At 55.3% G+C, this 21,912-nt stretch overlaps 8 protein-coding genes across 8 annotated transcripts; 5 read left to right on the top strand and 3 right to left on the bottom strand.

Annotated features, from left to right (window-relative positions):
• Window positions 1-229: 229 nt before the first annotated feature.
• Window positions 230-1,503, top strand: CGGC5_v012360 (uncharacterized protein; the record flags this gene model as incomplete). The annotated part of the gene is made up of 2 exons (XM_032029752.1): window positions 230-780; window positions 852-1,503. 2 exons carry the CDS (start codon window positions 230-232, stop codon window positions 1,501-1,503), a joined length of 1,203 nt encoding a protein of 400 aa, XP_031890580.1.
• Window positions 1,504-1,824: 321 nt separating this feature from the next.
• Window positions 1,825-5,095, bottom strand: CGGC5_v012359 (uncharacterized protein; the record flags this gene model as incomplete). Its single annotated transcript, XM_066152681.1, has 8 exons — window positions 1,825-3,498; window positions 3,555-3,689; window positions 3,739-3,793; window positions 3,853-3,914; window positions 3,965-4,008; window positions 4,061-4,213; window positions 4,272-4,545; window positions 4,598-5,095. 8 exons carry the CDS (start codon window positions 5,093-5,095, stop codon window positions 1,825-1,827), a joined length of 2,895 nt encoding a protein of 964 aa, XP_066008056.1.
• A 2,152-nt stretch (window positions 5,096-7,247) lies between these two features.
• On the top strand, window positions 7,248-8,770 carry XYR1 (NAD(P)H-dependent D-xylose reductase XYR1; the record flags this gene model as incomplete). Its single annotated transcript, XM_032029754.1, has 3 exons — window positions 7,248-7,392; window positions 7,891-8,681; window positions 8,735-8,770. The coding sequence occupies 3 exons, from the start codon at window positions 7,248-7,250 to the stop codon at window positions 8,768-8,770; spliced, it is 972 nt and encodes a 323-aa protein (XP_031890574.1).
• A 493-nt stretch (window positions 8,771-9,263) lies between these two features.
• On the bottom strand, window positions 9,264-10,570 carry sds22 (Protein phosphatase 1 regulatory subunit SDS22; the record flags this gene model as incomplete). The annotated part of the gene is made up of 3 exons (XM_066152680.1): window positions 9,264-9,280; window positions 9,340-10,218; window positions 10,285-10,570. The coding sequence occupies 3 exons, from the start codon at window positions 10,568-10,570 to the stop codon at window positions 9,264-9,266; spliced, it is 1,182 nt and encodes a 393-aa protein (XP_066008057.1).
• Window positions 10,571-11,998: 1,428 nt separating this feature from the next.
• Window positions 11,999-13,251, top strand: abhd13 (the record flags this gene model as incomplete). Its single annotated transcript, XM_032029759.1, has 2 exons — window positions 11,999-12,479; window positions 12,554-13,251. The coding sequence occupies 2 exons, from the start codon at window positions 11,999-12,001 to the stop codon at window positions 13,249-13,251; spliced, it is 1,179 nt and encodes a 392-aa protein (XP_031890390.1).
• A 1,361-nt stretch (window positions 13,252-14,612) lies between these two features.
• On the top strand, window positions 14,613-15,662 carry CGGC5_v012355 (uncharacterized protein; the record flags this gene model as incomplete). The annotated part of the gene is made up of 4 exons (XM_032029760.1): window positions 14,613-14,803; window positions 14,863-15,293; window positions 15,347-15,575; window positions 15,629-15,662. The coding sequence occupies 4 exons, from the start codon at window positions 14,613-14,615 to the stop codon at window positions 15,660-15,662; spliced, it is 885 nt and encodes a 294-aa protein (XP_031890389.1).
• A 1,961-nt stretch (window positions 15,663-17,623) lies between these two features.
• CGGC5_v012354 (Protein CSN12-like protein) lies at window positions 17,624-19,509 on the bottom strand (the record flags this gene model as incomplete). The annotated part of the gene is made up of 5 exons (XM_066152679.1): window positions 17,624-17,707; window positions 18,010-18,534; window positions 18,583-18,808; window positions 18,856-19,145; window positions 19,204-19,509. The coding sequence occupies 5 exons, from the start codon at window positions 19,507-19,509 to the stop codon at window positions 17,624-17,626; spliced, it is 1,431 nt and encodes a 476-aa protein (XP_066008033.1).
• Window positions 19,510-20,153: 644 nt separating this feature from the next.
• RPL20B (60S ribosomal protein L20-B) lies at window positions 20,154-21,277 on the top strand (the record flags this gene model as incomplete). Its single annotated transcript, XM_066152678.1, has 4 exons — window positions 20,154-20,157; window positions 20,625-20,809; window positions 20,881-21,057; window positions 21,119-21,277. The coding sequence occupies 4 exons, from the start codon at window positions 20,154-20,156 to the stop codon at window positions 21,275-21,277; spliced, it is 525 nt and encodes a 174-aa protein (XP_066008034.1).
• Window positions 21,278-21,912: the final 635 nt, after the last annotated feature.

Raw genomic sequence — 21,912 nt, 5'->3', positions numbered from 1 at the left:
ATTGCGGCTCAAATCTCTCCGGCGCCTTCATCGAGCCACGGGCTCTTTCAGGCCTAACCGACTCCAACAGCCACATACACGCATAATAAGGACTGACGACATTGCAATTTCAACTGCCCGACCACCACTTGGCACAATATAACAAAAAAGAGCCCCGATATCACACCCCGGTTGTACAACCTCACTTGATTACAACGGACACTCAAAGGCGGAAACACCAGGCACAACCATGCCCAAGTCTCCCTCCCCCTCGGTCCGCACAGCAATGATGCTGGCAGGCCGCATGCCTGTGATAGCAGAAGACGACTCCCTCCCGGCCGTCACGCACCCATCCCAGGCAGCCCTCCCGCCTCCGCCTCCCTCCCGCAGCACAAAACCGAAACTGTACGGCCGCCCTCAGAAGATCGCACACCCGTTCCACCCCTACCCGTACCCGACCGTCCCGCCGCCCGCCTACTCCCGCAGCTCCTCTCGCGAAAGCTCCCGGAGCACCGTCAGCACGAGGAGCCTCCTCTCCGGCGGCTCCTCGGCCGGCAGCAGCATCGCGGGCGGCAGCGGGCCCAACTCGGGCGCCTCGACGCCCCGGAGCACGTACAAGGGCCGCTCGCAGCTCCTCCCCATCACCACTCCCATGGGCCCGATAGAAAACAGGGATGAAAAGGTGTTGAAGGCAAAGGAACTGAGGAGGCGGAGATGGTACATGGTCGTCCTGTTCATCATGATCATCGGCCTCGTGGTCGGCCTGGCCGCAGGGCTTACCATCTCCTCGCGCAAACAAACGTAAATCCTCCCCCCTTGCTTGCCCTGACTTACACCAGAAAAGCTAACAACCCATTTTCCCCACCCCTCAGTACAACCACGCCAACAAACACAACCGTCCCAAACATCTTCCCAGCAGGCTCCTTCGCCTTCAACACGGCCCTCGCAGACGTGGCCACAAACTGCACCGCCAACCCGGCGACGTGGCGCTGCTTCCCCTACGAGACGTACAACCAGTCCCTCACCTCGGGCTCCGCGAACGGCTCCCTCGCCACGTACTACTGGACCATCACCCCCAGGAACTCGTACACCTACCAGATCTCCTCGTCCGCGAACCCCTTCTCCCCGCAGTTCGCCAACCTCAGCATGGCCCTCTTCGACGGCAACTCGTACAACGAGCGCCTCGTCTTCAACTTTACGCTGCCCAAGAGCGTCGTCCCCTCTGAGGTCATCGCGGCGGATAACAAGGCCGCGACGTGCGTGTACGCCGACACGGCGTTCAGCGCGACGCTGTGGACGCGGAAGAATAGCAGCATCGGGGCCGGGTCGGCTGCGGCGGACGGGAACGTGACGGCCGTGTCGGACGGGAGCAAATGGGCTAACTGGCCAGGGCAGATTGAGATTACGCAGATCAAGAGCGGCGGGGGCCCGGAGTGCAAGGATTCTGATGGGAATGCGGTCAGTGTGGCGGCCGGAGAGGGGCAGTGCGAGTGCCGGTATGCCAACTTTGGATTGGGGGCTTGAACAAAAGTTGTGTGATCTTTCTTAACTGTGTGTATATGGAGTTGGACAAGGACTGGGCCGGTAGGGACGGATATAGCATTAGCATAGCACGAGATCTCAAAGATACCCTTCGTTTGAACATATCTTCAAGTCCAAAAATTGGTTTGAATGTAGAGTAACAATTCTATCACATGGCCTAGTAGTTTTGTAGTCCGTTCTATCCCAAAACCCCTCTACCATCCAGATCTAAGCCAGAAACTCCATCATGGTATCTTGGAAACCTATGAATCAGCTGTTCAACATCTTCCACTCATTAAACACAGCTCGGGCCTGCCGGAGCTCCTATCGCCCTGCACCAGAGGAGGGTACTACCAAGTCTTCAAACGGACCAAGATGCATCTCCAAATCATCAGATGCAACATCGGGGTACGGGTCGTAGTTGTACTTCTCAGTCATTTTCTGACGATAGCTCTTCTCATCCTGGGGAGGCTGCTGTTGCTGCCCTGGTTCGTTGTCAGTCTTGGGGATCGGCGGTACTAACCCTTTTCTCTGGCCGGGCATCCAGTGCTGCGGCGGTGCTTGTACGGGAGGGAAGGGAGAAAGGTATCGGCCGCGTTGCTGCTGCTGGTAAGGCAGAGGAGCAAAGGCGTCTGTGTTGCTGTTGTTGGGTCTCCAATGCGGTGACTGGGGTTGCTGAGGTTGCTGAGGTTGCTGAGGTTGCTGAGGTTGCTGAGGTTGCTGAGGTTGCTGAGGTTGCTGAGGTTGCTGAGGTTGCTGAGGTTGCTGAGGTTGCTGAGGTTGTTGGGGCTGGAACTGGTTCTGATTCTGATTGTAGTTCTGGTTCGGGTTCATGGGCTGCCATGGTCGTTGCGGCTGCTGCTGCTGCGGCATTGGAGCCGGGAAGGGGTTCACGTAGGGCTGCCACTGTGGAGGAAGAGGCAGCCCTGGAGGGGGGACAGGAAGCCCAGGGATGGGAAGAGGCAGTCCGGGAGGGGGGACGAAAACCGGAGGAGGATTCGGGTTAGGAGGTTGCCATTGCTGCTGAGGCTGGCCCTGAATAGGCAAACCGTTGCGGGGGTTCGCGAATTGCCCGTTCGGCTGGAAAGCTGCTGCGGCCGGGTTGAGACTCGGGCCCCGCTGATGTCCTTGTCCTCCTGGTTGTTGACCTGCCGGCTGCTGTTGACCTCCCAGCTGCTGTTGACCTTCCGGCTGCTGCAGTGGCACTTCTTGCTGTAGTACTGGCAGCAGTGGTGCTGGCTCCAGCCCACGAGTCCGAGGATAGCGCATGCGGCTGAAGGTCTGGGGAGGATCCTTCTTCTCGATGGGTGTTGCGTCATACAGCTCGACGTCGCGGAAGGCGTCGATGATCATCTGCTGGGGCGGCGGCCGCTGTCTATCGCGGGTGAAGTCGAATCCTTCTTGTCTCTGAGGCATGGGATACATCGTGCCTGGATGAATCTGGTTCATAGTCATCTGCTGGTGTTGCGGTTGCTGCTGCTGCTGCTGCCGCTGCTGCTGACCGCCTTGCTGGATCGTTCCCGGGGCCGGGTTGTGGACGGTCTTCAGGCGCAAGACGGTACCCCGCTGCTGGGGGTTGCCATCCTTTCCCGTCCGCTTTCTCTTGTCGCCAGTGCGAACGGGCTCCTCGTCGTCGTCGTCGTCGTCGGTGTCATACTCTTCCCCGTTCTTTGTCTGGGGCGGCTGCGGCTGCGGCGGTGGGCCGTCACCGGGGACGCGCGGGCTGCTGAAGAACTGGGTGGCCCATCTCGCGACGTGGTCGTCCGACTCCAGGCCATTCTGACTTTGGAGTCGAAAATCAATAATGCCATCGAGGTGGATCAGAGTCGGCCGGGCCGCGGGGTCTTCCACCAGACACATCGAGACGGTCTTTCTGAGGTTGCCGTCGATGTGACTGAATCTTGGATCTCCGAGGGCGCTTCCGTACGTCACTTCTCCGCCGACTTTCCACCCGACGACGGGATCCTGGAATTTTGCCCCTGTAATGGCACACCACATCTTTATCACCAAGTTAGCCGTAGTCGAAAAGGAGATGCTCAGGGGTTCATACTCACGATGACTCCAACCTGGTAGATGTTGGAGGGCATACCGTAGTTGCCGGCAATTGATGGCTTATTGGCTTCGAGGAACATGTTGGATCCGCCGTCGTTGAAGGGCCGGAGTGAGTCCCAAGACCTATGAAATTGTTCCTAAAAAGGTCAGTATGCCCACGAATGTTGTTTGTATATGTTTACTCACTGGTGTGTGGTAGCCCGACTTTCCTAGCGAGCGAGCTCTCCAGAATATTTCCTCCCTGAGAAAAGAAAACTCGTGTCAGCAAAGGTTGGCACTTTGAATGAAGGCAAAACTTACGTGAATTCATTTGGCTTTTGATTAGCTTCGTCAAAGAACTTGGCACAGCCAAAGTCCGAGATCTGGATTTGGCGTTAGCTTGTAATCAGTTTGTGACATGTTGTGACATTACCTTGAAGAGCGGCATAGGGCCGTGTGGCTCTAAGCTCACTAGGACTGTACACAAAGTTAGCATTACTATTCACAAAGTAATCCATGACACGCTTACTGTTCTTGGGGTCCAGATCAAAATGAACAGTTTGCTGGGGCTTCTTGGTGTCGGGGATGGACTCTTCAACGGGATTGTTGGGATCCCAGTCAGGGTGATCCCGTCCATAGTTCTCCTTTGGGGGATATCCAATTCCAATAAGCCCCTTGATGACTGCGTGGTTCATGTCAGTATATCAGAAATATGTGTCAAAGTCCGGGGCTCAACTTACGGCACTTGAACAAAAGCCAGAGAGCCTTATTAGGCCAAGGTCTGCCAGATCGACTAGACTTGTTCAGCCATGTGTGAAGACTCTTTCCGTTGGCATACTCCATCAAGATGAAGCTGCGTTCCCGCTGGACTTTGATGTCCCAATTTTTGTCCCGAGCCTCTGTACTCGATCTGGGCACGTATGGTCTCTTACCCTCGTTTTCGGCGTCTCTCTTGTCGTTGATTTCTTTCGTAAAGTCAAGGATTTGGACAATGTGCTTGGCCCCCTTGAATTTCTAGAGCAACGAGTTAGCAAAGGATATCTGATGTCGTTTGGGGTAGACTTACGTTGAGAGCCTTCTGCTCCAGCTTGATCGAGTCATACGAGGCGGCAGGGCGGGTCTTTTCAATCTTCATCACACAATCCGTCCTCACGTTGCGGTTGCCCCTGTGTTCGACAAGAGCAGCGATGCCAAAGCCGCCAGCGGCCAAGATCCTCTTGAGGGTGATGCCGTAGCCCTTGGCCATTCGGTTTCCGTCGGGACCGTACTGTTGTTGCGCTATCTCCTGGTGGATGTCGTCCATGTATTGTCTTCCAGCGTACGGGCTCCTGACTGTGTGCATTGGATTAAACTGACCCAAAGGCTGCGCTACGATGGTGCTGCCATCTTGCGCCTTTACAATGAGGTCTCCCCTGATTTGCGCAGCTTCCAGCCGGGTTCTTCGCATTATCATCTGCCTATTCATCTCTTTCGGATTCGGTGCTGGGGCTTGAGGTGCTGGGGCTTGGAGTGCTGGGCCAGCCATATTGTTGCCCGCCATTGGGTTTCCTTGGTAGTTGGCCATGTTGGTTGTCTGAGAGTGCGATGAAATTTATCGATGGAGTCAATGTAAGACAGAAAAGGTGTGTGAGCTGATTGTACTATTGAGTGGATGTTGGATTTTGATATTCATTCTGATGTGAGACTGGACAATATGATATATATACGACGTTGTATAGCTGCCAACTCAACTCGAAGGAAGCCGTACAAAGGAGACATTCTGAGAGTGAGTATACAAAGGCTATTGTTCTTGTCGAAGACATTCTTTATGGATCGAGGACACAAAACCCCAATATCATTGTCCACTTGGAATGATCAGTTATTGCAGCCTTTGAACCATCCATTGTGGTCTTCATTCCTTCCAAGTTGCCTCGAATCCTTTGCTGCCGGCCAGTTGTTTTCCAAATGCGGAGGCTGGACAATGACACCTCAACTCAAGTCCGAGTTGCATAAGGGGAGCGTTCTTGTTCGATACGAAAGAAATCGCGATTTAGTTTCAAAGATAGATTTGACTGAAAGTTGTTGACTTGTCGAACTGCAGTCATCGCCGCTTGGCGTCTCTTTGGTTAGAACAAGTAGACTGAAGAAAACAAGTAGGGTGTGTAGTCAGGGCGCGGCGAAGCCAGGCCCACCCGGATGAAATGCCAATGGGGCCAGCTCCGTCGATACCCCACGCGCCCGCGCACGTGGATACCAATCGCTCCGGCAAATGCGCCGCGATGCATGAGTAGAGGCGATGGGAAGTGCGACATTCCGCGTTGGCGCTGCGCTTCGCTAGTCCGGCCGACTTCAGCCTGTGATTTTGATCCCAAAATCTGGCATCCATGGCTGTTGGTCAGAACAGAAGGGTCTCATCGTCTGCAACGGTCTACGACGTAAACTAGCGCCGCGTGTTAGTCGAGCAACAGTTGGGAAGCACATTGACAGTTGAGTCTCAATGGGCACAATTCTGCAGAGAAGCGTTGGTGATGGAGAAAAGAAGCCAATTAGCCGCGCCGGGTGGTATTTAGGCTAAATGCCACTTAATCGGGTCTCGGCGAAATCATTCTCCACAAAAGCACCTTTCTAGCGGGGCCTGGAGAGAAACAGCGATTGACAGAGAGAGCACCTCTGGAAGGCCAGACTAGCAGAGCGGATACCGTTGGAAAATGCGAGGCAACTTCGATCAAGGACACTCCGCGACAGATGATACAAGCACCAATGGCTCATGGAAAGCCCTGTGCAAAAGCAGCTAGCTACCCCACGCGGTGTTTCCCACGGCCTTGATTGACAAGCCAACTTTGAACTGACAGGTCTGCATCGCGCTTGGAGGGGGTGCACAAGACCCTTCGCGGCAAGAGTACGGTGGTGTTGGACAGCCAGTGGCAGCCCACCAAAGCCGCCAGCATCAGAGTTGAATGACAACCATGCGAGTTTGGGTTACCGTTGCTTCCTCTTGGCTTCCCGCGAAACTTCACAGGGTTCCAGCGACAACGAGGCGACGGGAAGCTTGAACTCCAAATTTGCCCCAAATTCGGGTCTTCTTCACGGTCCCCTCAAGGGCTCAGGCTGATTTAAACGCACAAATGGGCGCGTTGCGTTGTGCAGCGGCCACCCCATCTCAGTCATCTCCCGCCTCTCTCCACTCCGAGCTGGCCGCCTCTGCTAAAGGTCCGGTGCATTATCTTTGCCTGTTGATATTTATCCATGCCAATCGCTTCCCCAAAGTATCGCCGCGTCGCGGACCGGGTCTGGCAGCCGCCTGAGCCCTCTCTCCAGCGGCCACCCCCGCCGCCAGCCTCTCATGCGTTTAATGAGCCGCCAGTGCTGTACGGTGACGGAACCATAGGCTGTTTGAATCTGGAGACTAGTTGGGGAAAGGTACGAGTTGTCGATGCAGGGGATAGCAGAGGGAGGTGTATCTATAGCTACCATGCTCTGCCGTACCTACAATCCGAGCCAGACCAGTCTTGCCTCGTGTCCGTCTGGTCAATCTGCCTGGCAACCACAGACCCAAGGCACCTGACGTATGTGTGTGTACCTGTTATAAATACTACTTGCTTTGCCTCCTCCATCCGAAGTGCTGCCCTTCTCTCTCCTCCTCTCTCCCAAGTCTTTTCGTGTGCCTCTTGATACCCCCATTCTCCTTCTGGCACCATCTTCCTTTCTCCCAATCAGAACGACAACCAGACGTCACAATGGCTGTCCCCAACATCAAGCTTAACAGTGGCTTTGAGATGCCCCAGGTGGGCTTCGGTCTGTGGAAGGTCGACAACGCCATCGCCGCCGACACCGTCTACGAGGCTATCAAGGCCGGTTACCGTCTCTTCGACGGCGCCTGTGGTAAGTAAACAGCACCAGTCTCTTCGTTGCGATCTAGGACACAGGGAGGGGAGCAGGCGTTCAATCTCCGCCACGACGACGCAGCCAGAAATGGTACGGCCGCGGGAGAAGGCCTAAGGGCAAGAAAGCGTGTCAAAAAACACGTCGCCCGCAGTCAATGGCCCGTGGTGGTGGTGGTGGTCTGCTTGATCCCCTCTATGATTTCTGGAAGCCTGAGTTACCCCTCCTTCACCCCACCAAAAATGATCGGTGCGCATTTCTGCAGAGGCCGATTTTCCCATCAGTGCAATTCCAGTGCAATTCCGCCGGAAAGCTCTCCGCAACATCCCTGCACCCCAGCCTAATTCATACCCCTCCCCTGTCATCACTCACTTACACTCGGGGCTCGCCCCCGTCTTCCCCGACATCAATCACATGAACCAAATTTCGGGCCTACATCACACGCATCCGAATCCAAGTGTGTACACAATCTTGATCCTAACGGCGCTTCTTCTCTAGACTATGGCAACGAAGTCGAGTGCGGCCAGGGTGTTGCCCGCGCCATCAAGGAGGGCATCGTCAAGCGCGAGGAGCTCTTCCTCGTCTCCAAGCTCTGGAACACCTTCCACGATGGCGACCGGGTAGAGCCCATCGTCCGCAAGCAGCTTGCCGACTGGGGCATCGACTATTTCGACCTCTACCTCATCCACTTCCCCGTCGCCCTCGAGTACGTCGACCCCTCCGTCAGATACCCTCCCGGCTGGCACTACGACGGCAAGTCCGAGATCCGCCCCTCCAAGGCCTCCATCCAGGAGACCTGGACTGCCATGGAGAGCCTCGTTGCCAGCGGCCTCTCCAAGAGCATCGGTGTCTCCAACTTCCAGGGACAGCTCCTCTACGACCTCCTCCGCTACGCCAAGATCCCCCCTGCCACCCTCCAGATCGAGCACCACCCCTACCTCGTCCAGCCCGACCTCATTAAGCTGGCTGCCAACGAGGGTATCGCCGTTACCGCCTACTCTTCCTTTGGCCCTGCCTCCTTCAAGGAGTTCAACATGGAGCATGCCACCGACTTCGTGCCTCTGTTCGAGGAGCCCACCGTCTCTGAGATTGCCAAGAAGCACGGCAAGACCAACTCTCAGGTCCTCCTCCGCTGGGCCACCCAGCGCGGCCTTGCTGTCATTCCCAAGACCAGCCGCAAGGAGATCCTCGCCCAGAACCTCGACTGCACCAGCTTCGACCTCGAGCAGTCCGAGATTGACAAGATCAGCAGCCTGGACCGCAAGACTCGCTTCAACCAGCCCGCAAACGTAAGCTTCCCCGAGTGTTTCTTCAGTTCAAGGCAAAATCTAACACTTAGTAGTACTTCCCCACTGAGAAGCTCTGGATCTTCGGTTAAGTGGTCTGCATATGATGCATTGTCGATCCGAAACAATAATACGTACCTGCAATATCATCAGCACCTGCCTATCAAAGTGGCATGTTAGTAGTCCACAACTGGCGGTGTGCAAGGGAACCATATCGGGTGTTTGTCGAACCACGCACTGTGCGTCGATTGTATCTAGATAGCCGTCTTCCTTCGGCATGACTGTGATCTGCCGTTACAATACAACCAAAGCCGTGACCAAGACAGTCTGTTGCTCCCGCTTGTACAGCATGCTGCAGTGTGTTTTCGCCAATGTCAGAATAGCCGCCCGCCCGTCCTTGAACATGCTCCCTTCCATGCTCAGCAACCATAATGGTCAAGAGAGAGCGCTCGGTAAAGAGGTATCTCGAGTGAAGAAGAAAGATCCCGATATGTTCATCTGCCCGACCGCCCCAAGGGTCTCATCAAACGCCGTTGTAACGCCATGCCGGCCTCGTAAATTCATGCTACAGAGTGAACCAAGCCGCTATGATCGGACAAAGGCTGCAAATATTGGTTAGCAATCTTGGTCTCAACCGCTCAACCTGTGATTGTACACTTACTTGCGTCGATCTGGGATAATTGGGGCAGCGCCAGACGGACTTTGTTGCGGTACACGGCCGGCCCCCTGAGTTGCAACGGGTTGCCCTCGAAGTAGACGGTCGTCAGGTGCTCCTTGTCCTTCAGCTCCTTCTCGACCTCGTTAAAGTCGGAAATCTGGTTGTAGCTGGCCCAGAACTCCTCAAGGTTCTTGAGCGGCTTGAGGCCCTTGACGCTCGCGACGGCGTTGTTGGAGATGTCGAGCACGCGCAGCTTCTCATTCTGCTCGATGCCCTCGAGGGATGTGAGGGCGTTGTGGGAGATGTACAGCTCCTCGAGGCTGGGCACGTCCTTGAGGGGCGAGAGGTCGCGGATGCGGTTGGACTGGATGCTGAGGAGCCTGAGGTTGGGCAGACCGCCGAGGCCGGTGAGCTCTGTGATTTTGTTCTTTGCGACCCAGAGCTCCTCGAGGTTCTTGAGGGAGTCGAGGTTCTGGAGGACGCGGATGCGGTTGGAGCCGAGCTCGAGGCTGGTGAGGTTGACGAGGCCGTCGAGGTTCTCGATGGTGCCGACCTTGTTGGCAACGAGGAAGAGCTCCTTGAGCTTGGTGAGGTGGTTGACGCGCTTGATGTGCTTGATCTTGTTGAAGCTGAGGTCGAGGCTGGTGAGGCTGGTGAGGTCCTCGAGGCCGCGGATGTGGGATATGAGGTTGTCGTAGAAGTCGAGGTCCTCGAGCGTCGGGGCGAGGGCGGAGAGGCCGTCGATGTCCTGGATGCTGTTCTGGCGGAGGCACAGGCGGACTACTTTTGTGAAGCGCTCGAGGCGGAGGGCGGGGATGGAGGCGACGCGGGCGTGGGAGACGATGAGCTCGTCAGTGTCTAGATCTTCGCCGTCAAGGAGGTCTGTTGAAGGGGGTTCCAAGAGTCAGTCTTCCAAACGATTCTGCACGACTTTTTTTGCGGCTCCACATGGAGGAGTGAGGGCATCAGCAAACTTGCCTTCATCCGCGGGGAGTTCCTCGCCCGGCACCACGTTCTCGTCGTCAGACTCCGGGTCTGAGAGCACCTCGGGGTTCGCGAGGACGGCGGTCCGCTGTACCCTGAGCTTGCCATCCCATCCTTTGCTATTCCTCATACCAGGGCTGGCCTGGCCATCGTGACGCGGGGAGCCCTCCTCCTCCTCCGGGAGCTCGATGCGCGGCGAATGCCTCGGCGAGTGCTCGGTGGGGGTTTTGGGGTCGACGGAGCCGGGCATGGTGTAGATTGCGCTCGTCTCGTCGCGGATGGGTTGTAGAATTGGTGGTTGTGTGGTTTTCAGCGTCGCTCCTGTGCGGGTCTCGAAGTTGATCGGTTTTCGAAAATGGCGGGGAAAAGTAAGGAAGGATTAGCGGTGATGATGATTTCTCAGCGTGAGCGGCGGGTTCGCGGCGGTTTAAGCGGGGGTTGGAGACGGGAGTTCGGTTGGTAGAAGGGGGGTTGAGGAAATATGGAGGTCGGGAAGTCGTTCGAGATGGAGGGGTTATGTTGTTGACAGGACGTGCAGAATCAGGATTCCGTGTCGCATGCTGGGATAAGGATGGGAAATCTTGATCTGGCGTCGGTTTGACTGTCAGCCGGGTCCTGGGTCTGTCTGATTTATTTATTATGCCCGCGGGCGTGGAGAGGGAAACAGCACATGCATGTGGTGGTACAACTGCGAGTGACTGAGTGAACGCACTGTAAACTGCCCGCAGATTATGAGGTGATAAGTGACTGGACGGAGATGGGATGGCTGGTGGGACTGGCGCAGCGTCACAGGCCACCAGCACCAGGGACCTTCCGAAGAGACAGCCCAGAACACTGGCAACCTGGAAGGTTTGGGGATCGCTGGTTGGCGGAATGGTTCCAGATCCACGAGGGACGTTTGGCGCTAGAGTATGACGTCCCAATGGGTCTCGTCCTGCGAGAATCACGCCGCGAAATGGGAGCCCAGCAGTACCTTACTACCTATTACCTATTCGCAGGCAGGTAGGTATCATCAGCGGTTTGTCATTTGAATGGAAGCGTCTTCAGGCGACGGCGGGCACTGCGGGGTCGGGCAGGTCACCCGGCCATCAGAGAGGGACATGGAGATGCAGCCACCTTCCATGCTGCTGGGAGCAATCAATGGAAGCTCATTGTCGCTCGAATGGTCCCTGTCACGAAAGACGGTGGGTGCCGTCACAGTGGTTCAGCGCTGTCTCAACTCGTCATCTTGTCGGGTTTTGGCAGTTTCCCATCCCCTTGACCAGGCAGGATAAAGTGTTCCTGTTCCCCTGTAAATCTTGAAAAAAAAAAAGAAAAAAAGAAAAAAAAAGGACGGTACAGTCGACGAAAGCATCTTGTCTACCTGCCTCATTTCGGGCTGGAATCCTGCGGACCTCATACCTCGAGCGCCCATTGTCTCTGGACGGAACGGGCTGCATGCCGACCACATTGGACGAGTCCAGTCGTCTTTGAACACATGCGCGCCATGTCATGACCCTCAGTCCACGACGGACCCTGATTTGCGAATTACCCGGCCCCAATTGAACTGCTGCCGCAACTTTCTGCCGCCGCGCTGCACTCAGAACGATCTTCCATCCTTCCATTCTCAGGGTCCGGCGACACAACCACCACCACACCACGGCCCGACACACGCCTCCATGTCTCGCAAACGGTTGTGATGCATGCCATCCGCCCCTCCTCGATTGGGCATCTCCTGCGCCGTACTCGTCGTCCGCACGCACCTCTCGTCACCTCGCCATGGCGAGCTACGTCTCTGACGGGTAGTCTGCCGCTGCCGCCGCTGTCGCGCCTCGGCGTCACCACCCAGAAGAGGCAATTGCATGATGCGTTCCTCTTGCCCCCTCTGTACTTCACCGGTCTTCTGCTCGCCTTATGGACGTGGAAGTGTTTTATGATGGTTGTCTTCCAGAATAAGATCATTTACATGCCAGGACTGCCGCCCACCGCGCGCCGCGAGCGGATCGAGGACTACGAGAAACAGTGCTGGGGCGTGCGCTGGGAGGAGAAAAGGGTCCAGGCCGCCGATGGGACGGATCTGGCACTATGTGTGGCCTCGGTGACATCCACTGGCGACGAGAAGACCACGTCGCCCACGGAGCCCCTCGCCGTGCCGTCCATCTACGTCCTCTACTTTCAGGGTCCGCCCCATCCCCTGCTGTCCTCTGCGGGCAGTTAGCATTAAGCATCAAAGGCTCACCACGATTGCGATTAGGAAACGCATCGTCCATTCCCCCACGACTGCCGGACCTATCATGGGTCCTGCGGACGCTGCAGCGCAGCAAGCGGCCCGCGCGATATACAATGGTGTGCCTGAGCTACCGCGGTTACTGGAGGTCGAGAGGCCGCCCCTCTGAGAAGGGCATCAACCTGGATGCGCAAGCGGCTCTGCGCTGGATTGGGCAGATGCACGAGGATAACGTCGGGCACAGGCAGCAGCCACTAGAGCTGGTGATCTGGGGTCAGAGCATCGGCTCTGGGGTAGCCACGAACCTCGCAGCGTGGGAAGGGTTCCCGCCCACGTTGCGGCTAAGGTCGTTGATCCTGGAGACGCCGTTCACGTCCGTACGGGACATGTTGGGTGAGCTGTACCCCCAGAAATGGGTGCCGTATCGTCACCTGTGGCCGTTCTTGCGCAACCATCTGGATAGCTTGACCAACATCGCGGGGATTGCCAAGAATCATCGGGTCAGTTCGGGCCAGGACAAGCCTCATGTCACCATAGTGGAAGCTGGAAGGGATGAGCTAGTGCCGGCGGACCACGGCGCGAGGCTGGTCCGGCGCTGCGAGGAGTTCGGGCTACCGGTCGAGAAGAAGACGGTTCGTGGTGCTTTCCACAACGATGCCGTCATCAGACTGGAGGGTCGTCAAGCAGTCGCCGACGCCATTGATCAGGTCGCGGCTAAAATCTGATTGCGAGCATGACATCAAGTGAAGTACTAGGCACAACAGACGTTGTGACAACATCGCGGTATTGATGATCACAACGGGACCATGTGTCATTGAAAGTGGGCAAGACCCTCGATATCTTACCATGATTTCGGATTTCGCCTGTCTCTTGATTCCTCCGGGGTGTCTCGAAGCTAGGAATGTTCCCGAATCTCCCGCTCCCGATGTGGAATTTTGAAGAGAATTGTCGTGAATTCGTGATACGGATAGTCAGGGGCATATCAGTTTGCGTCGACATCTTTCGGAATGCCGGGTCGCATCCGCTGGCAAAGATCGAGCCCGGCCTATGGCGTGCAAAGGTTCGTCACAGCTTCAAGGTTCAGACCCATGTGCCGCGCACGGTTCCGTCCCCAAAACTTTCTCAACCTCGACTCCCAGTGACGAAGGAGAAATGGCCCGTTTTGTGTCTCCTGGAAGAAAAACTTTGAAGTCGAATTGACCCGTAAAAGGGGAGAATCGCCTCGGCATCTGATGGACGACGAATTTGCCTTCCGTGTAACACAATTCAGGCAGGGGCAAAGCATACGTTTCTTCTTCCAGCTTGGTGATAGGATGGCAGAGCACTGACACTCTCTCGCTGCCTTAACGTGGATCTTTCCAGGCAGCTTCGTCGAGCATCTTCACGGCGTCGGCAGTCCTGTGCTCGCGTCCAGAGGTACTCCTGCGCACGCAAGGCGCTGGGAGGCTACCTCGTCGTCGGAGTTCAGGACCCCAACCCCCTAAGATTGGCACGCTGTGCCAACCCGGGCTCTCTGACTCGCTTGGTGTGCAGTTGCACCATCTCATCCCTGCGGAATGGCTTGCTGCTAGCATCCGCCCGGTTCGCACTGCCCGCCAGTGCCCATATCCGGTGTGAAAACTGGAGGCAGCCAGCCCGGCGCACGCAAAACCCCCCTGAGTCGGTCATGTGATCTCGCATTTCCTACGTGAGGAGTGCAGGAGCCACAGTCGCGGTGCAGGGGTGGGAAACGCGTCCAATGACCTCCCCCATCACCAGTCGCCTCAGTCCTCGCAAAAAGCAGCAAGGCCTCGGGGGAGAGATGTAGGGGACCGTGCTGGGATGTTATCAGGCTGTATATATATATTCGTGAGCCCCGTTTCTACCCAAAAATTCTCGCCTCTCTCTCCTCTCTCTCACGGACGCCTTAGGTAGGTCAGCAATCTCTCTCAAGTCAATCAATCACGACAACCATTTTTCACCCATCTTTTGAATCATTCTCTCTTTCCAACGATCGCTTTTGATTTTGGTTGATTTCCCCTACATTTAATTTAGCACCTACCATTATCGCACCGCAACCCCGACCGGTCGGTCATTCACCAGCACAATGTTCGCCAGACGCTATGAACAGGCCCCCTCGCAAAGCCACAGGAGCAGTTTCTCCAAGGGCCACAAGTCGAACAAGTCGACTTCATCATTCAGCAAGACCAGCGGCGTTTCAAAACGCCGCGACTCTCGTGCGACCAGACGGCCCAACACGGCCACTTCATCAAGTACCCATGACACCGAAATGAGCAAGTAAGTTTCGGCAGTGATTCATGCGCTCTCTACAGCCTGCTAACACAACGCATCAATAGCAACCTTACCTCCGCGATCGTGACACTCGTCGTCGGCACCGAACAGCGTCTCTTCGCCGCCCACGAAGACGTCCTCTGCGCATCCCCCTTCTTCCAGGCCGCCCTCCGAGGAGGCAACTTCATCGACAGCTCGCCCTCGTCCTCCTCAGCCCCCGCCAGACGCATCGCTCTGCCCGACGAAGAACCCGAGATCTTCTCGTCGGTTCTGGAATACCTCTACAAGGGCGACTACTACCCGCGACTGGTGCATAACAAGAGACGCAACTCGTGGGAGATTGAGCAGCTGTCTGAGGACGGCAAGGGCATCGAGTCGACTGTCTACCATCACGGTGTCGACGGTGACTTGCTCAAAGATACCGTTATTTACTGTGCTGCTGAGAAGTACGGGCTTGAGGAGCTGAAGCGTGTTTCTCTGAGAAAGCAAGGTCTTCGTGAGTACTTTCCAACGTGGTCTTGGAGATGTCTATACTAACCACCCCCGCAGAATCCGGCATCCAATGCAGCACCATTCTCTCATCGGCCAGATACGCCTACGCCCACACACCCGACAGCGACTCCAAGCTGCGAGCCCACTACCTCGCCCTGATCATCCGCAGCCGCAGCACTTTCAAGCGGAGCGGCACGATGCAGCTGGAGATGTACAACGGAGGCACTCAGCTGTTCTTCGACCTCTTCGTGGCGCTGTGCAACCATGTTGATGACATCTCGACTGCGTGAGTTGTCCTGATCGATATTTCAACCTTGCTCTCGCTAATATTCTAACCAGAAACACACCTCGCACTCCCCGCAGCGGCCGCTAAATCACATTCTAATCATCTCATCTCATATTCCCAACTTTTATCTCATCCCCACCTCATCCAAGATTTACCAATACCCGCCTCGTACCTAATGACTTCACGTTCTCACGCAATCTTGTCTTCATATCTTTTTTTCTTTCTGTTTCGCATGGGTCGATGAAGCTTTTTGATTTGAACAAACAGCAAAACAACATAAACAAAAGTGGCGTTTGAGATCCCGAAAGGAAGGGATCGGCTACGGCGTTGCTGGACGGACATGTATTTTTTCCCATCCTTCTCATTTGTCGCCATGCCTTTTATTTTGATTTACATTCTCACGAGAAACCCCTGTACAATTATCATCCGTCTCTCCAGAGGTCGAGGACCCTCTCATAGAAGAAGAAACTCTGGGAACACACATTATTGGGGTAGCGTTGGTGGTTATGTTGAGATCCCGGCAGACAGCCCTCATACACGGCTGAATTTTGAAAGAGCCGGGCACGAGGTTTTCCGTCATCATTAGAGCGAAAAGAAAGACGAAAGAGAGAAAGTCAGATTGCGTTTTCTGCGAGAACGGATTACTTGTAAAATTATCATTCTTCACACTCGCTTTACGTCGTAATCAAACAGGAGTTGATGTGACTGTATTTGCTATATTGAAGTGCCCTGCGTATTCACGATTTAATTTTGAATTGGAAGCTATTCCCAAAAGCCATCCAAGTCAGAAGAATCTCAATATACGCCGTGGTCTTGGTTTCAGCCCCCTTTTCTCGGCAATTGCAAACTTCGAAGCAGGTCGACCCAAAACCTCGGTTCCGGTCCCCATACCCCTCCCGTGAACGACCGTGAATGTCCAAGGCAACGGCCCTCCCTTCTCTAAACGACGACAAACCAACGCCAACCCACCCACACCCACATATACCCCCCTGACTATCTCGCCCTGGTCAGTCTTCGGGGAACCAGACACACCCACTCCCGGTTCCTGGCCTGCCGCACCACTTTCCTAGCGTCCGCCGCGTTTCTGCTAGAAGGCTGCCACAGTCGGCGTATTTTGTGAAATCCACCTGAACTCGTGTGTGAGTCATATGTCTGATACTACCACCATACACACCACGCTTTTTGAGGGGGATGTGATAGTCAGTGTCACGGAAGGGAACCGGCCCCACTTTGGGTGACCGGCCGCTAACGGATGCAAGCACTTTAAACATCCTTGGCTCGGTTGGACATTTGGTGAGACGTTAGTCACGGCGGAGAGGATGGGCATTACGCCGAGTGGTTGAAATTTCTGTTGTGACAAGTACTCGGGGAAACGATTCCGTTGGGCTTTGGGTCGGATAAGAAACGAGCTATTGGGTTGCCCTTGTGTCGGGAGGTTTGGTTCGGGCTAGCTGGACGGTTTGAAGTATAACGTGCGTGATTGGGAACCATGTTCACGGGCTGAAAAGTTCACGGCGGGCGGGGTTTGTGTCTGAGTGACTGGTAGAATTTTGGGAGGGGCAATATCGCTCCGGGGAAGAGGGGACTTGGAGCCCGGTGGAAAAAGTGCCCATATGATGGAAGCGAGTGTCACGATCACGACTCACCATGCAAACACGAGAGAGAACAGAGTCACAGTCGGGCGAACCGCAGGATATGCGTCAATGTTTCTGACCGAGAAAACGGGGTCCAGATAGACTTTTGATGAGTATTCACAGGTCTGCCCCCCTCCACCACGAGGGATCTAACATGCATGACCTATATGCATGACTGTGCCGCTGAGGCTGTTTCCACCACGCCGAGGCGGCCTTTCTGGATTGGAAGAGGTACAAACACCACAAAAGGGTGGGGAGAAACAGCATCGCTGCTTTAAGAGAGATAAGGCCTACGGTCATGTATGTGTCTCCCTTTCCTTCGGCCGGTAGAGCCCGATGCACCTCGTCTGTAGTCTCTGTCCATCCCACTACACCACCGACATCACCCACACACACCCACCACTCATATGCAGACTATACCCCTGTGCCGGGGAAAGCACCGTTCTTGGACAGGACGACGATACCGCGCTCTCGCGCAATGTAGCCTTTCATAAGATTCTGCATTCGGTGTTAGTGGACCTGGAAATGAGGCGGCATGCCGATGGCCAATAGAAATTGGGTGTGAGTTAGGACATTGTGAAGGTTTGCTGCCTTGGGCACTCACCGTCACCAACGTGATGATGCTGCCTAGCAGGCAGACGACGGGTGACGGTGAGTATAAAACGGCGCGGGATGGACGCGTGAGAAAATTGCAGAACTCTTTTGGCCCGACTGGCTCACCGAAAAGCGACGTGTACAGGCAGGCTGCCATCACTAGATGCACGCGGTGCAGGATACGAAAGAATGATGACGCAACATACCTTGTAAATCATGTTAGCCAGCAGGCACTCGACCTCGTCTGGGTCCACAGTCTCTTGACTGCCGAGGCTGATGGCGGCCGCGAACTCAGCGACAGGGACTCTGGTGCGGCGAAGCTGAGCGGCGCCGGGCTCCTTGGCCTTCTCGAAGCCACCGGCGATGAAGACTTTGCGAAGTAGGTTGCGTAGGGCAATATCGCGGCCGCGCTCGAGGGTCAGGTAGATGCGGCGGCGGACGAATTCCTCTTCTCCTTCTTGCAGGGCTAGATCGAAGTTGCGGAGGTCGCCTTTGCGAATGCAGTTAGAGAGCGGCAGGAAGAGCTTCTGCAGGCGGGGGAAGGGCTCGAGAAGTCTGCCGTTTGGGAGTGTGTGCGTTGTGAGGAGGTGGCATGGGATGAGATAGGTGAGAATCCTCCTGCTTGAAGTTAGCGGTTGTGCTGGGCCAGGACGGTTTGTGATGACTTGCTCTTGGTTGCTCTTAGCGTCTTTATGACACAGGGACCAGGCCTCGGTCAGGTGCTTCTCAGCCTGGATGTTGTCAGCAGTGATTTAAGGACTGCATCATAGCTTCCTTACTTCGACGTAGTTCTCCTCCAAGAAGAACAAAACACCTTCATAGAACTTGAACGTCACCCGTTGGGACTTGGGGAAAGCCTCCAGAGGAGGCATGTCTCCGCGATTTGTTGACAAAGCTTTCAGAATAGTCCTGCTAAGACTGGCAGAGTTGAGCTTGAAATAAGTCTTGAAGAGGAGGTTGATGATGTAGTAGATGGCCCATTTCCTTGAGTCTTCGAGGGGCGCTCTGAAGACCGTCAGTCGACACATCTCTTAGGAGTTCATACAACCAACCTATCACTTAGGCACAACGTGAAAATGCGCTTCAGTTGCTGTTCACAATCACGCAGCTGTTTCTGCTTCTCCAAATCAGGGTCAAAGTCGTCGCCAAGCTCCATCGCGTTGGCGTTCGCATCGGTGTTGTTACGTTCCTCGTCTGAGCTAATGGCAAAAAGTCGCAAGTGCTTGCCGGCGGTGTAGAGACACGGTATCGTCCACGCCTCGAATCCATAGTTGGTGTAGCCACGGATGAGTGCGGTGGTAAGCTCCTTCCATGCCTCATAGACCTTGGTCCACGATGATGACTGAGGTCGGTGTTAGTCATTTCCCCATGCAGCAAAGACATGTATCATGGGAGCTCACCCTACTTCCAGCGCTGGAGTCGCCCTCTACCTTGAGAATCTCGCCAATAGCCTTCCAGTATGCCGAATACACTTCCACCCAGCCGTTTGTCTCCTCGTAGTCAAGCTTGAATTTCCGAGATCCAGATGATCGCCCGAGCAGCATGTACTTGACGTCGTTCTTGACATCTTGGCTGTTTGTGCTCAGCCAGATGGAGCGTAGCTTGTCTGGCTTGTTGACCGGACTGAAAGGCTGGAGTGTTTGTGCGAGTGAGTATCCCGACCTGGCCTTGTAGGCGTTGCGAAATTCTTCGAAATGGCCCTCCATTGTGTTGGATGTAGTTGCAGCCACTCTGACGCTGAGTTCTCAGAGAGGTGAGACCGGGGTGTTGAGATGGACGTTGGGAGGGCAGACGACGAATCAATGCTGTCTGAGCCGATCAACTAAGGTCCCTAGCGAGGTACTGGGCCCAGGCGGGAGTGTACTCAGTCTTTAGCAGTGAGTGGCCCTCTGTGATCCGTCCAGGGTGCGTCGTCTCCTCTGCGATATGCCCGTTCTCTGTGGGCGAGTTCAAGCCGCGCTGTGATTGGCCAAGAGGCGACACCATCAGCGGGACCCTGAACAGCGTCTGTCGTCAGGCCGGGAAAGTTCATGCCCCCAGATCCAGGCATCAACGGTCGTCAAATTTCTCGGGCGCAGCCACACCCAGCAGAGCGGAGGCAAGCGCAAGTGGAGACAGACGGGTCGCACCAGCCACAGCCCTTACCCCACAAGGCTTGGCCGCGCTTAGGTCGAGTTGGCACACAACATTTCTCAAGGCACAAATTCTCTTTTTTTCCTTTCCCTTTGAATCGGAACTGACCCTGCAGCAACCACCACGATATCGGATATTCGACCATCGGCCAGCAATTCAAAGTAAGTCCCCAATCGCCACAAGGTACGGAAGGAATATTTGTCTAACAGTCGAGCAGATGGGTAAGCACAATAATTTCTAAATCCTCCCCTCCCCGCGCGAGACCTGGACGCGAATGCGCGACCTGAACGAAATTTGCGAACCGACGACAAACTTTTCGACGCTCGTGATGGACCTCAACTTCTGCGACGATGGCACCGAGGCGACGGAGGAGTGCACTGTCTTTCGATGAGTCGCCGCCTTGCCTTGGAATAGGTTGGCGGCACCCGTCACCTCGGGCACAACTTTGCCACGACGTGACGGGCCTTTTCCAATTCGACGAACACTGGTTTCAAATCAACAACCTACGCTCCGACGGTCTTCGAAATGCAATTTCTGTGCAGCGGTCGCAGTCGACAATTTTTCCACACAACTCCTTGAGCAACTACACCATGCATCGGTCAACGCAAACGCAAACGAATCTTGGTCTTGGCGCAGAGGAACTTTTTTTGAACCGGGACGGCACGCAGCTAACAGATTTCCGCTTCAGGTCGTCTCACGGAATACGAGGTCATCGGGCGCCACTTGCCCACCGAGTCCAACCCGACTCCCGCCCTGTACCGCATGACCATCTTCGCCCCCAACACCACGGTTGCGAAGTCCCGTTACTGGTACTTCTTGCGCGGCCTGAAGAAGGTCAAGAAGGCCACCGGTGAGATCGTCAGCGTCAAGGAGGTACGTCGTCTCGAGAATCAGGATCAACAGCCCAGACGACAGCGAACTAACGCATTCCCCCCTCCGCACAGATCCAGGAGAAGCACCCCCTCAAGGTCAAGAACTTCGGTATCTGGATCCGCTACGACTCCCGCTCCGGCACCCACAACATGTACAAGGAGTACCGTGAGATGTCCCGCACCGACGCCGTCGAGGCTCTCTACTCCGACATGGCCGCCCGCCACCGTGCCCGCTTCAGGTCCATCCACGTACGTCACGTGCCCTCACTTTCTGCGATTCGACCGGTCCCACTAACGCAGCCCCAAACAGATCCTCAAGGTCGTCGAGCTCGAGAAGGCCGACGATGTCAAGCGCCCCTACATCAAGCAGCTCCTCACCAAGGGCCTTACCTTCCCCCTTCCCCACCGCGTCCCCAAGATCCCCAACCAGAAGATCTTCTCCGCGAAGCGCCCTACCACTTTCGCATAAATTCACTGTGCGGGGCGTTGTTTCTCTGGTTTTCGACAAATGGAGGGGCGGGCTACTACTACTACTGGCAGGTGTTCACTAGGTCTCATGGAACTATCACATTTGCTTTACTGAAGGCAGGGGGCCACACAAAATGGAATGAAGAATCACAAGAATCAATTTTCGAGCATGGCCAAAACAAGTGGGAAATGACCAAAAAAGTCCTGATAGACCCGGCGAATGACGATACCTGAGTACGAAGCTTGTGAATCATGACCTTTTTGATTATGAGATGATGCCTCTGGTAGTCTGGCTCGGTCAGCAGGTCGGCTTCGTGTTTCCTAGGAAGCACGGGCAAGATGCCTGCTCGGCCGAGCCGTGTCAATTCAAGTTCGTGAGCCAAGACCTTCAGTATCAAGCAAGTGTGACTCCAGTAATTATCAGCGTTTGCATCATCGCGGCAGCCCGCATTGATTCCACGGATGAAAACGGGACTTATCATGGCTTCGGGTGTCATTGCACTCCTCCAGCGTATCCTTTGCCCTGTCGGAAACGTAGACATCGACCTATTTCTCGCGGGACTAAGCGTTCTTTCTGGCTACTTGAGGGTAGTCACGAGAGAGATGTTCCTGACCCTGCGACGCCCTGCTGATTAG

The sequence above is a fragment of the Colletotrichum fructicola genome (assembly GCF_000319635.2).
Source record: "Colletotrichum fructicola Nara gc5 chromosome Unknown KSG_Nara_v1_contig07, whole genome shotgun sequence".
NCBI lineage: Eukaryota > Fungi > Ascomycota > Sordariomycetes > Glomerellales > Glomerellaceae > Colletotrichum > Colletotrichum fructicola.
Note: the sequence above shows the minus strand (reverse complement) of the source record. Positions and strands in the feature narration are given on the sequence as shown.